The sequence below is a fragment of the Microcaecilia unicolor genome, chromosome 2 (assembly GCF_901765095.1).
Source record: "Microcaecilia unicolor chromosome 2, aMicUni1.1, whole genome shotgun sequence".
NCBI classification, from domain to species: Eukaryota; Metazoa; Chordata; class Amphibia; order Gymnophiona; family Siphonopidae; genus Microcaecilia; species Microcaecilia unicolor.
In genome coordinates this window covers 615,759,512-615,773,109 of record NC_044032.1, presented here as the reverse complement: position 1 = coordinate 615,773,109, position 13,598 = coordinate 615,759,512, and the positions used below count along the sequence as shown (strand labels likewise).

Here is a 13,598-nt window from a genome sequence, read left to right as displayed (position 1 = left end):
ATCTCAAGCTCATAAGATTTGTCACCCTTCAGATGGGACCCTGTCAAATGTGTAGCCTTAAATGCCTCTTATAAGCATTTTATATGGATCTACCTGGCTATTTCTAAACTCTGGAGAGATGTTTGGTCCTTTTTGGCAGATCATCACAGTCAGTGGGAGGTGACTCCTGGACATCAAGGAGGGAACTTGCATTTCTGGTCTGTTTTTACACAAAGCTTCTTTGATTGGTAAACGTCTTTTGCAATGGATTCATTCTGTCCCGCCTACACTTCAAAAACCAATGGCAAAATTAGATGAACTTAACGATGGAACGACTTATGGTGGACTCGTGGGGTAATAGGGCTAAAAACATTCCTGCAACCTGGACTCCATATGCGAATGTTTTAACCTCTATAAGTGCGCTCTGCTATTTTAAATACCTCAACTAACATTCTGGACCTAGCTTTTGCAGTATTCTTGCTAATTTATTTCTGTCTTTATGCATGGATCACAAGGGACTAGAGCGAGGGTGTGTACTAGAAAAGGGGGTGGGTGGGATTTGAGAGGGTTTTTTGAGTGGGAAATAAGATACCTTCACTTGTGGAATTAATCATGATTAAACATTTTTAGTGAAAATGCAGCCCTAAAATGTTTGTTTGCTTTCTGTGAGAGAGTAATAGAATGATCTTATCACATCATGTCCAGTTGACAAAGAATGAGATGTTTTATTATTTACTAGTAAAAAAGGCCCGTTTTCCTCGGAGTGTGTAAGTTTGAGAGAGAGAGTGTATGTGAGAGATGGAGTGTGTGTGTCAGAGAGAGAATGAGAGAGAGATAGAGTGTGTGTCTGTGTGTGAGACTGTGTGTGTGTGACAGAGAGATAGTGTGATAGAGTGTGTGTCAGAGAGAGTGTATGTGAGAGACAGTGAGTATGTGCCCCCCCTCTCGCAGGTCCCCCACCCCCTCCATCCATGTCCAGCGACCCTCCCCTCGCCCCCCTCCAGCAACCCATGTCCAGCGTCCCTCCTCCAGCCACCCATGTCCAGCGACCCTCCCCTCCCCCAGCGCATCAAACCCCCCTCGCCACCCGCAGCTGCCACTGGTAACGCTGTCCAGCCGCTGCTGCTTCTCCTGTTGAGCAGCAGCAGCCACTACAAAAAAAAAAAAAAAAGCAATTAATGTTTTCAAACACGGCACCGTAGACAGCCATCAGGCATTGGCTGTCAGCTCTGCAGCCGCTCCTCCTCTCGCCTCTCACGTCGCTGCGCTCCTCCGGGGTCTTACTCCAGGGGCAGTGATATGGAGACAAGAGGAGCGGCTGCAGAGCCGACAGCCAATGCCTGATGGCTGTCTACGGTGCCACGTTTGAGGTTTGAAAACATTTATTGCTTTTTTTCTTTTCGTAGCAGCTGCTGCTGCTCAACAAGAGAAACAGCAGCAGCCGGACAGCGTTACCAGTGGCAGCTGCGGGTGGTGAGGGGGTTGATGTGCTTCGGGGGGGGGGGGGGGGGTGTTTCATCGGAGCACTTACAGCTGATTCCCAGGCAGGGGGAGGAGTAGTTGCTCCGCGTGTTTCCCTACTCCTCCCCCTGCCTGGGAATCAGCTGTGAGCGACATCAGCCTGGCTACGGAACCTAGCTCAGAAACTCCAGGAGCCACGGAGACAGGCAACTTCTTTAGAACGTTGGAGATGAGAATTATTATATAGGATTTGTTACATTTGTACCCACATTTTCCCACCTATTTGCAGGCTCAATGTGGCTTACATGGTACCGTAAAGGCGTTCGCCAGTCGGTTGATAATGTTATGGTATTAAATGTTTACAGTCAGAATGCAATTACAAATGAGCATGGTAATAGTTGTCTGCAGAATCGGGTACTTTTAAGATGCCAAATATTTCCAGTCAGAAAAGATTTTTAAAATATCCTACGCTGAGTATTTTGTTTTTACACAGCTAGGCACTTCAAGTTCCTTCACTAAGTTACTTCAGAGTAACTGGACAAAAAACAGCTTACCCATTGCCCTTTATCTCCTTGAAGCTTGCTAAAGAACAGCTTCAACTCTCGAACTGTCAAACTGTAGCCAGCGAGCACTCCCAACATGTCAACCAAGAGATCTGAAGAGAAAATAAAATAAAGACACCATTACACACTACATTTCTTATGTACATGGTATGTAGACTTCACATGATGCTACTATAAATCAGAAGACTATGCTGCCATTTATTTTTTAAATATTCTCCCTAAAATATTGAAGAGGGATAAACTGTCCCTCAAAAAAAGTATACTATTGAATTTTTAAAGTTAACATTCTATATGGAAAGCCATTGCCGTTACAAAACTGATCAGATTGAAATCTAACCAGGGCACTACAGAGTCCAACTTTCTTCCATAAAGTAATAGATCTATGGAAGAAAGAGGAAGGCAGGGACAGTGTCTGAAGACACAACCAGGAGAAAAATCCTTCCTGAACTTAGAGCAGGATTAGAACATTTTCCTACAATATAGCTATGTAATATTGCCACATCTTCTCTTCTAAAGACCTGTTCAGCTTATGCTGTAGCCACAACTATATCTGCTAGCAAACGTTCTATAATTTTACTATTAACAAGTGTTTTCTGTAGATAGAATTGATCAGGCACACAAGTGTGCAATGTTATCCAACCACACCATAACAAAACAGCTTTCACAGAGCTCAGAACCAGTCTATGAAGCCCTTAGTCTCTTTAGTGCCCCAGTTAGTTCCATAATTCAAGGAATGCACGCAGGACTGTGTGCTTGATCAATCGGCTAGCTCCATCTGCCTCTCAGTATTTTGAAGCTTCCAAAGCAGTGTTAAACCGCAAAGTAGCATAACATGAACTTTCCTCACAGCGAACGAACGCCCCAGAACAGGAGCAATAACACAAAGGAGGGACAAACTCAACCTCCTGTAGAAGAACAGAAATCCTGAAGACTTTTCCAACTTCTTCCAATGAGGGAACACGTCTGCAGGAAAAACTGAACACAAAACAGAGTCAATCAGGGAGGGATCATGGATTCATCTGCTGTGACTAAAGGAAAGAAAATTACCAAGGTAAGAACCTAATTTTCCCTTCCTTGTCATCAGCAGCAGATGAATCCATTACGAATGGGATGTATCAAAGCAATCCCTAGATAGGGCGGGAACAAGCCACACCACGCGCAAGCACTTGTGCTCCAAAAAGCGCATCCCTCCTGGCAGCCACATCCAGCCTGTAATGTCGGGCAAAAGAAAGCTTAGAAGTCCAAGTTGCTGCACTACATATCTCTTGAAGAGAGAATGCTCCAGTGTCAGCCCAAGAGGAGGAAATCGCTCTTGTAGAATGAGCCTTAAAAGGCGTCAGGCGGAGGCCGGCCAGACAGCAGATAAGCAGAAAAAATGGCTTCCTTAAGCCAACGGGTTATAGTGGCTTTAGACGCTGGAGACCCTCTGCGAGGACCTGACAATACAAAAAGGTGATCAGAGGTCCTGAAAGCATTTGACATCTGCAGATACTGCAACAGAGCCCGGCGCACATCCAGGAGGTGCAACTGCCCAAAGGATTCTGGAAACTCCTTCCTAGTAAAGGACGGCAAATAGATAGGCTGGTTTAGGCATGAAGGAAGGCACAGTACGTACCGTTACTCCGGACTCTGAGAATTGCAGAAAAGGGTCTCGGACAGGACAACGCCTGGAGCTGAGATACCCGTCTTGCTGATGCAATGGCCACCAAAAAGACCGTCTTTAGAGTCACATCCTTCTCCGAAACGCATTTCAGCGGCTCGAAGGGCAAACACTGAAGAGCCTTTAAAACTAGCCCCAGGTTCCAGGCCGGGCAAGGGGCCCACACGCGAGGCCGGAGCCGAGGCACCCCTCTCAGAAACCGTGCAATGTCCAGATGCGAATCCAGGGAGAGGCCAACGACCTTCCCCCGAAAGCATGACAATGCTGCCTCTTGAACACGCAGGGAATTATAGGCCAAGCCTTTTTGTAAACCATCCTGCAGAAAGTCAAGTATCGGCGAGACAGAAGCCCGCATGGGTGTGATAGCTTTAGAAGCACACCAAGCCTCAAAATAGCGCCAGATCAGAGCATAAGCAATGGAAGTGGAACGCTTGCGGGCCTGCAAGAGAGTGGAGATGACCTTGTTAGAATAGCCCTCGTCTCTCAATTGCACCCTCTCAATAGCCATGCTGAAAGACCAAAGCGGCATGGATCCTCCATGGTCACCGGGTCCTGCGTCAACAGGTTCAGAACCAGAGACAAAGGAAGGGGAACCTCCACCAGCATCCGCTGGAGGTCCGCATACCTCGGCCGGCTGGGCCAATCCGGGGCAATGAGGATCACCACTCCTTGATGTAGCCAAATTCGTAGGAGGAGCCGCCCTATTAAGGGCCAAGGAGGGAACACATACAGGAGGCCCGGAGGCCAGGGTTGAGCCAAGGCATTCAACCCCGCCGAGAGAGGATCTCTGTCTGCTGAAAAAGGACAGGACTTTGGCATTTGTGCTTGACGCCATAAGGAACACTTCGTCTGCAAGTTCCCACTCCGCTGGGTCGATTTGATGCCTGCTTAGAAAATCGGCTTGCACGTTGCTCTGACCTGCTATGTGAGCTGCTGACAGAAGCTGCAGATGTAGCGCAGCCCAGTGGCAAATTAGAGCGACCTCCGCAGCCAGTGCTCTGCACTGAGTGCCGCCTTGTCGATTTATGTAGGCCACTGCTGTCGTGTTGTCCAACAGAACTCTGACAGCCAGTCCCTCCAGGGTTTTGTTAAAGGCCAGAAGCGCCTGAAATATCGCTCTCAGTTCTAAGTGATTGATGGATCACCCCGTTTCCTCGGGTGTCCATAGACCCTGGGCATGACTTCCCTGGCAATGTGCTCCCCAGCCGTTCAGGCTGGCATCCGTTACCACCAGGCACCAATCGGGAAGCGCCAGCGGCATTCCTCGCCGCAGCATGCTGTCTGAGAGCCACCACTCCATACTGAGTCGGACCACAGGGAGCCACGTGCATCTGCGTTGATAATCCTGGGACATCGGAGACCATCGTTGAAGCAGGGCAATCTGCAGAGGTCTCGTATGCGCTCTCGCCCATGGCACCACTTCTAAGGTGGCCGTCATCGACCCCAACAGCTGGACAATGTCCCAAGCTCACGGGCGAGGCATCCTCAGGAGCAGACGGACCTGATTCTGAAGATTGCACCGCCTGTGGTCGGGTAGATAGATAAACCCCGAGGCCGTGTCGAACCGGACCCCCAAATATTCTAGAGCTTGAGAGGGGGTCAGGTGACTTTTGGATATACTGACGACCCAGCCCAGAGATTGCAGTACTGAGACCACTTTGGCTGTGACATGATGACTCTTTTGCCGAGTCCGCTCTGATGAGCCTGTCGTCAAGGTACAAGTGAACCCGGATACCCTCTCGCCTGAGAAAGGCAGCTACTACCACCATTACCTTTGAAAAGGTTCGGGGGAGCTGTGGCGAGGCCAAAAGGCAAGGCCCGAAACGGGAAATGTCTTCCCAACACCGCAAATCGGAGGAACCGTTGGTGCGGGGGCCAAATAGGTATGTGCAAGTAAGCTTCTTTTAGGTCCAGAGACATGAGGAACTCTCCTGGCTGTACCGCCACAATGACGGAGCGCAGGGTTTCCATGTGAAAATGCCGCACTGAGACTTGTTGACTTCCTTCAAGTCAAGAATGGGCCGAAAAGACCCAGCCTTTTCGCGGCACCACAAAGTAAATGGAGTAACGACCGCAGCCGTGTTCAGCGGGAGGCACAGGGATCACCGCCCCAAGCTGCAACAAGACAGCTACAGAGGTACTCCGGAGGCAGAAGAGGGTGGGAAAGGCAGGGAAAGGGCGAATCTATATGCCTGCATCCACACAGGGGGAAGGGTAAGGCAGGGAAAGGGCGAACAAGCTCCTTAAGCAGGGACTGTCCTTCTCTGTTAAACTGTACAGCGCTGCGTAACCCTAGTAGCGCTTTAGAAATGTTAAGTAGTAGTAGAATCTTCAAGGAGCTGAACATGCTGCGTCCAACCCTGCTGGGAGATAGAGAAATACTGAGAGGCAGATGGAGCTAGCCGTCCTAGAGGCACTATGGTTTTCAGTGTTCTCTATCTCCTCCTGCTGGTAGGTGGACACAACCCATTCGTAATGGATTCATCTGCTGCTGATAAGGAAGAGGGGAGATATGATTAAGGTCTACAAAATCCTAAGTGGTGTAGAACGAGAAGTGAATCAATTTTTTTACTCTCAAAAAGTACAAAGAGACACAATGAAATTTCATGAAAATACTTTTAAAACAAACAGGAAGAAATATTTTTTCACTCAACGAATAGTTAAGCTCTAGAACTCGTTGCCAGAGGATGTAATAAAAGCGGTTAGCGTATCTGGGTTTAAAAATGGTTTGGACAAGTTGCTGAAGGAAAAGTCCAGTCTGCTACTGAGACCCACATGGAGAAGCAACTGCTTGCCCTGGGATTTGTAGCATGGAATGTTGCCAAGATTTGGGTTTCTGCCAGGAACTTGTGACCTGGCTAGGCAACTGTTGGAAACAGGATACTGGGCTGGATGGACCATTGGTCTGACCCAGTATGGCTATTCTTATGTTCCTACAACGAGCAAGTCTTGTCTTGGTGTCAAGTGTAAAAATGGCAATATTGCCATTTACTCACTCATTGTCAAGATTAAATCATTTCAGCGATATATTTCACAATCCCGCTGCACATACCCAACCCCGCTATTTTGGAAGCATGATGCATTAGTGGTAGCGTTTTTGTTAGACTACAAGTAAGGTTCCTGAGGAAGGACACGATCCAAAAAGAGGCTTTGTAGAACCTGTGGAAGCTGTCTTCATGTGTCTTCAACCAGATAAGTGATTTGATGTGGATAGAGAGACTGTTTGGGGTGTGGTCAATAGACAAATTTGTGACCGCCCCAATAGATAGCCCATTTTGCTCACAACACTTACGTGTTTTGTAACATTGAAGTTACCCCTTTGGTGAGGAATTTTGCTTTCATTGATAGAGTGTCCAATATACTTTTCAATTTTGCACATTTGACATCACACAGATGGTTTCCTCAAGGATGCATGTGAAGCATTTAAATAAACGCCAATTCCAGCTCACTCATTTTAGATTTAATGCCTGTTATACCGAGGGCTTTGTGCCATGGTTGATATGCTGAGCGTAACCACACATTTAGAGATACTGTAGGAATTTTTATTTTATTTGGATTGGATGCTGGTACTGAGACTAGCAATTCGTTTTGATCTAGACTATCTTTCTTTGTACTTAGTGTGTTTTGGTTTTCTAATTTGAGTTGTTTTCAGTGAATTACCAAATCTATACACCAGTCATTCTCTGGAAATCCCTTACTGCAGCCCAAACCATTGTGGAAAATATCACCACAATGTAGTTTTCCAGTTAGAATACAGATTAGCTTTAAACAATGAAATACTGACTCCTGGCCATTCAAAATAAGCATCTCTTACTTGTATTGTAATACAACTTAAATGAATTTCACACTGGTAAGAGCATTAATATCTATATTTTAAATTTACAAGTTGAATATCTCCTATATTGGAAGAGAGAACAGTCCAACAGCCTTTCCACTGTTCACTACTAATGTGAAAAGTGGGACATTGATCATTCACCTCACCTTGTTGCCCAAGCCCCACTGCTTCTGAATTATAAGAGAATCACATTTGTTTCAGCTACAAAGATTAAAGATTATACCATATTTTGTTCTGTTCATTGCCTGGCCAATTCTTACCTGCTATCATGCTGTCGGCTTTATCGATCCTTTTGAGCACTAACTCAATGAGTCCCACTTCAGTGCAGATGAGTAGATTGCGAATACTCTTCTTCAAGACAGCAGTGAAGATACTCCAAATTTCTGCCTGACAAGTGATATCACACTTGTCCAACAGTTCCACCATACATATGATACTTTCTCCTTCTTGGATGATGAAGTTCATTTCCAAATCAAATTGGCCACCTACAAGCTTTTAAATAAAAAGAGAAATGAGAAAGACAGCTACAAATTTCATTTTAAAAATACATTTATATCTCACTGAATTGCAAATGTTCTGGTTGAATTCCACAGAAGGGAAAATTAGGTTCTTACCTTGGTAATTTTCTTTCCTTTAGTCATAGCAGATGAAGCCATTACGTATGGGTTATGTCCATCAACAAGCAGGGGAGATAGAGAGCACTCAAACTTTCACAGTGCCCTCTTGGCCAGCTAGCTCCACTGCCTCTTCAGTATTTGAAGCTTCCAAAGCAGTATGGCAAACCGCAATGGGAATCACAAGAGCTTTCCTCACAGCGAACGATGGCCCATCACAAGGGCATGAACTCAAAGGAGGGAATGCACATCCTCCTGGAGGGAATAAACGCATCCTCCTTATTGTATAAGTGGAGGGGAACACACACGCCTCCTGGAGGGAATCACACATCCTCCCAACACACTGGAGGGAATGAACTCATCCTCCTATTTATAGAACTGGAGGGGAACACATGCGCCTCCTGGAGAGAATCAACACATCCTCCAAAAAAAAAAAACATGCTGGAGGGAATGAACACATCCTCCTAAATTTAAACTGAACATGAATCCTGAAGATTGTTTTCCAACTTTCTCCCAAGGAAGGAACTTCAGGAAATTAGAACAGAACCTGAAAAACAGATTCACAGCATACAGACAATCATACAGGGAGGGCTCATGGCTTCATCTGCTATGACTAAAGGAAAGAAAATTACCAAGGTAAGAACCTAATTTTCCCTTCCTTGTCATCAAGCAGATGAAGCCATTACATATGGGATGTAACAAAGCAATCCCTAGATAGGGTGGGAACAAGCCACACCACGCGCTAGCACTTGTGCACCAAAACGCGCATCCCTCCTGGCAGCCACATCCAGCCTATAATGTCGGGCAAAGGAGAGCTTAGAAGCCCATGTTGCTGCACTGCATATCTCTTGAAGAGAGAGTGCTCCAGTTTCAGCCCAAGAGGAAGAAATCGCTCTAGTAGAATGTGCCTTAAAGGCTACAGGCGGAACCCTGCCGGCCAGCAGATAAGCTGAAAAGATAGTTTCTTTGAGCCAGCGGGCAATAGTGGCTTTAGACGCTGAAGACCCTCTGCGAGAACCGGATAGCAAAACAAACAGATGATCAGACGTCCTGAAAGAGTTGGTAACTCGCAGATACTGCAGCAGAGTCCTGCGCACATCCAAAAGGTGCAGCTGCCCAAAAGATTCTGGAAACTCTTCCTCTGAAAAAGAGGGCAAGAAAATAGGCTGGTTTAAGTGAAAGGCTGAAACCACCTTAGGCATAAAGGAAGGCACGGTCCGAACCGTGACTCCGGACTCTGAAAATTGCAGAAATGGGTCTCTACAGGACAGCGCCTGGAGCTCTGACACCCGTCTCGCCGAGGTAATGGCCACCAGAAAAACGGCCTTCAGTGTCAAGTCTTTCTCCGATGCTCGCCGAAGCGGCTCAAAAGGAGATGCCTGCAGGGTTTTCAAAACTAGCCCCAGGTTCCAAGCTGGACAGGGTGCTCGCACTGGAGGTCGGAGCCGAAGCACCCCTCTAAGAAACCGTGCCACATCTGGGTGAGCAGCCAAAGACACGCCTTCCACCTTACCACGAAGGGAGGCCAACGCTGCCACCTGCACCCGCAGGGAATTATAGGCCAAGCCTTTTTGGACACCTTCCTGCAAAAAGTCCAGAATCGGCGAGACAGGAGCCCGCATTGGAACAATGGCTCTGGAAGCACACCAAGACTCAAACAGGCACCAAATCCTGGCATAAGCCACGGAAGTGGAGCACTTGCGGGCTTGCAGGAGAGTGGAAATAACTTTATTGGAATAACCTTTATCCCTCAATTGCGCCCTCTCAATAGCCATGCCGTAAGACCAAAGCGGCCGGCGTCCTCCATGGCTACCGGTCCTTGAGTCAACAGGTTCGGTACCAGAGGTAACAGCAGAGGAGCCTCCAGGAGCATCTGTCGGATGGCCTCCTTGGCCAATCCAGGGCGATGAGGACCACTTCTCCTGGGTGCAGCCGAATCCGCAAGAGCAGGCGCCCTATCAAGGGCCATGGGGGAAACACATAAAGTAGACCCGGAGGCCAGGGTTGAGCCAAGGCATCCAACCCCGCCGAGCGAGGATCTCTCCGTCTGCTGAAGAAGCACGGGACTTTGGTATTGGCACTTGTCGCCATTAGATCCATCACGGGCTTGCCCCATTTGGCACAGATCTGCAGGAATACTTCGTCTGCCAGATTCCATTCTGCTGGATCGATCTGATGCCTGCTCAGATAATCGGCCTGCACATTGCTCTGACCTGCAATATGAGCTGCCGACAGACACTGAAGATGCAGCTCGGCCCAGTGGCAAATCAGTTCGGCCTGCGCGGCTAGTGCTCTGCACCTTGTTCCGCCTTGTCGATTTATATAGGCCACCGTTGTCGTGTTGTCCAACATCACTCTGACAGCCAATCCTTCCAGGGTCACTTGAAAGGCCAGAAGCGCCTGAAACACCGCTTTCAACTCTAGGCCACTAGGCCTCGGGTGTCCATAGACCCTGGGCATGCTTCCCCTTGCAGTGTGCGCCCTAGCCCTTCAGGCTGGCATCCGTTACCACTAGGCACCAAACGGGGAGCATCAGCGGCACTCCTCGCCGCAGCATGCTGTCCGAGAGCCACCACTCCATGCTGAGACGGGCCGCAGGGAGCCAAGTAAGTCTGCATTGGTAATCCTGAGAAATAGGAGACCATCTCCGGAGTAGGGAATACTGTAGAGGTCTCAGGTGCGCTCTCGCCAAGGGTACCACTTCCATCGTGGCTGTCATCGATCCCAGCAGCTGGACAATGTCCCAAGCTCACGGGCGGGGCATCCTCAGGAGCAGACGGACCTGATTCTGAAGCTTGCACCGCCTTAGCTCGGGTAGGAACACATAGCCCGAGACTGTGTCGAACCTGGCCCCCAAAAACTCTAGAGATTGTGAAGGGGACAGGTGACTTTTGGCCATATTGACGACCCAGCCTAGAGACTGCTGTACTGAGACCACTCTGGCTGTAGCTTGTAAGCTCTCTGTTGCAGAGTCTGCTCTGATGAGCCAGTCGTCTAGGTACGGGTGAACCCTGATACCTTCTCGCCTGAGAAAAGTAGCTACTACCACCATTACCTTCGAAAAGGTTCGGGGAGCTGTGGCAAGGCCAAAAGGCAAGGCCCTGAACTGGAAATGTTTTCCCAACACCGCAAACCTCAGAAACTTCTGGTGCGGGGGCCAAATCGGCAAGTAAGCTTCTTTCAGGTCTAGAGACGTGAGAAACTCTCCTGGCTGAACCGCCGCAATGACGGAGCGCTGGGATTCCATGTGGAAATGCCGCACTCTCAGGGACTTGTTCACTTCTTTTAAGTCCAGAATAGGGCGAAAGGACCCACCTTTTCGCGGCACCACAAAGTAGATGGAGTATCGGCCGCAGCCTTGCTCGGCGGGAGGCACCGGGGTCACTGCCCCTAACTGAATCAGACCTTGTAAAGTCTCCACCGCCGCCCGTTTGACGGCAGAACCGCATCGGGACTCCATAAACACGTCTCTTACTGGGGCATTGAATTCTATTCTGTATCCATCTCTGATCAGGTCCAGAACCCACTGATCTGAGAAAATCTTGGCCCACTCCTCGACAAAGAGGGAAAGCCGTCCTCCGATGACAGGCATCGAGGAGAGGGCCGGCGCACCATCATTGAGAGGGTCGCCCCTGAACTCCTGGTCTTGAGCCACCGGCTGCGGAACGCTTGTCCGAGCGAAAGGAGTTCCTCTGCTGACCACGGGCATGTGAATTGAAACCAGCAGAACGCCCCGGGCGGTACCTTCTAGCTTCACGGAAGCGAGGTCTGTACGAGGAGTGGACCGCCTGGCCCTTAGAGGAAGGCCTCTGCCTATCTTCGGGCAAGCGCTGGGGTTTTGGATCACCCAGGCCTTTCACAATTTTCTCTAACTCCTCACAAAATAGAAGAAGTCCTTGAAAAGGCAACTTCACCAACCTTTGCTTAGAGGCCATGTCCGCTGCCCAGTGTCGTAGCCACAGACGACGGCGAGCCGCCACTGCTACTGCCATTTGTTTAGCCGAAGCTCTGACAAGGTTATAAAGGGCATCAGCCAGAAAGGACAAGGCCACCTCCATCCGCGGAGCCACATCCAAGAAGGGCTCCGCTCCATCTCCGGGCTGAGCCACTGCCTGTTGCAGCCAAGCTAGGCAGGCTCTCACAGCATAACAGCTGCATGCAGACGCCCGAACAGTGAGACCTGCAATTCAAAGGACCTTTTCAACGCTGTTTCCAGCCTACGGTCTTGAAAGTTCTTCAGGGCAACACCTCCTTCAACAGGGAGGGTAGTTCTCTTTGTCACCGCAGTGACTAGGGCATCCACTGTAGGCATTTGAAAACGAGCCATATGTCCCTCACGAAGAGGGTATAACTGCCCCATAGCCCTGGAAACTCTCAAAGGTCCCTCGGGGTCAGCCCACTGAGCCGAAACAAGCTCTAGGATGGAGTCATGCAAAGGGAAGGCCCGAGCAGCTTTCTTGGTACTAGCCATCCTGGGATTACCCGAGGAGGCCAAGCCACTGTCAGGATCTTCAATCGAGAGGGCCTGCAGGGTATCTGAAATAAGCGCTGGCAGCTCATCACGGTGGAAAATCCTCACCGCGGAGGGATCATCCAGATCCTGTGGTAAATCCGCACCTGACTCTGGTTCCTCAGACTAAGAACGTCTGTCAGAATTCTCCGAATCCTCACACCCCGACCACGGGGGGGGGGGGGGGGGGGGGAAGGTGCACCACAATCTGAAGGGGAATTAACCCTTCTGCGCTTATTTTTAGGCCAAGCGTCCGGGAAAAAAGCCTCACTGGGCAGTCCCAGGCCAGAATCCATCGGGGGGGCAATCAGAGGAGCCTCAGGCGACCCTTGAGGAAGGACTCTTTTTATCATGTATGCTTTATGCAGCAAAAGCACAAAATCCGGGGAGAAAATCTCACCCTGGGCACCCAAATCCTGTCCGGTGCTAGCCACTCCTGCAATAACCTCATCTCGAGGTGCCCCACCCGGCTCAGGTCTCTCCGTGTCCACGGAGGCTGCGCCATGCGGTGTAAGCAAAATGGCACCCGCTGCCAGCTCAGAGCGGGAAGAAACATCGCTCGCCATGCTCGGGCCGGCTCCTACGCCAATACAGCACAATTTACAGAGCCCTGCTGCTGATTTGCGCTTGCCACAAGTGGAACAGCGCTTTACATTGTCCGCAGCCATCGCCGAAAAACTGCGGTAAAATCCAAAATGGCAGTTCGCGCCAAAATCGCCCCGATCGCGGGCCCACCCCAGAGGAGTTGGAAAACACTCTTACCTCAAAGGATCTAGTGTACAACTACGATCCTGCTGAAAATCAGGTCAAAAAAACCTCTGTTCCAGCGTCTCTGCGTTTAAAAAACGCGACGCGCCTTTTTTTTTTTTTTAAGCTGTGAGGAAAGCAGAGGTATTGAAGACTCCGGAGGCTCAGATGATTGGGAAAGGCAGGGAAAGGGCGAACCTATATGCCTGCATCCACTGTTGGTGGGTAA

General features: G+C 49.3%; 1 protein-coding gene across 1 annotated transcript in view; it reads right to left on the bottom strand.

The window, feature by feature from the left end:
- LRBA (LPS responsive beige-like anchor protein) overlaps nt 1-13,598 on the bottom strand; it is a 1,257,537-nt gene that overhangs the window by 1,206,518 nt on the left and 37,421 nt on the right. Inside the window, 2 exon segments of the mRNA XM_030191657.1 lie at nt 1,995-2,095; nt 7,759-7,990. Of these exon segments, the coding sequence (XP_030047517.1) occupies nt 1,995-2,095; nt 7,759-7,990 (333 nt within the window).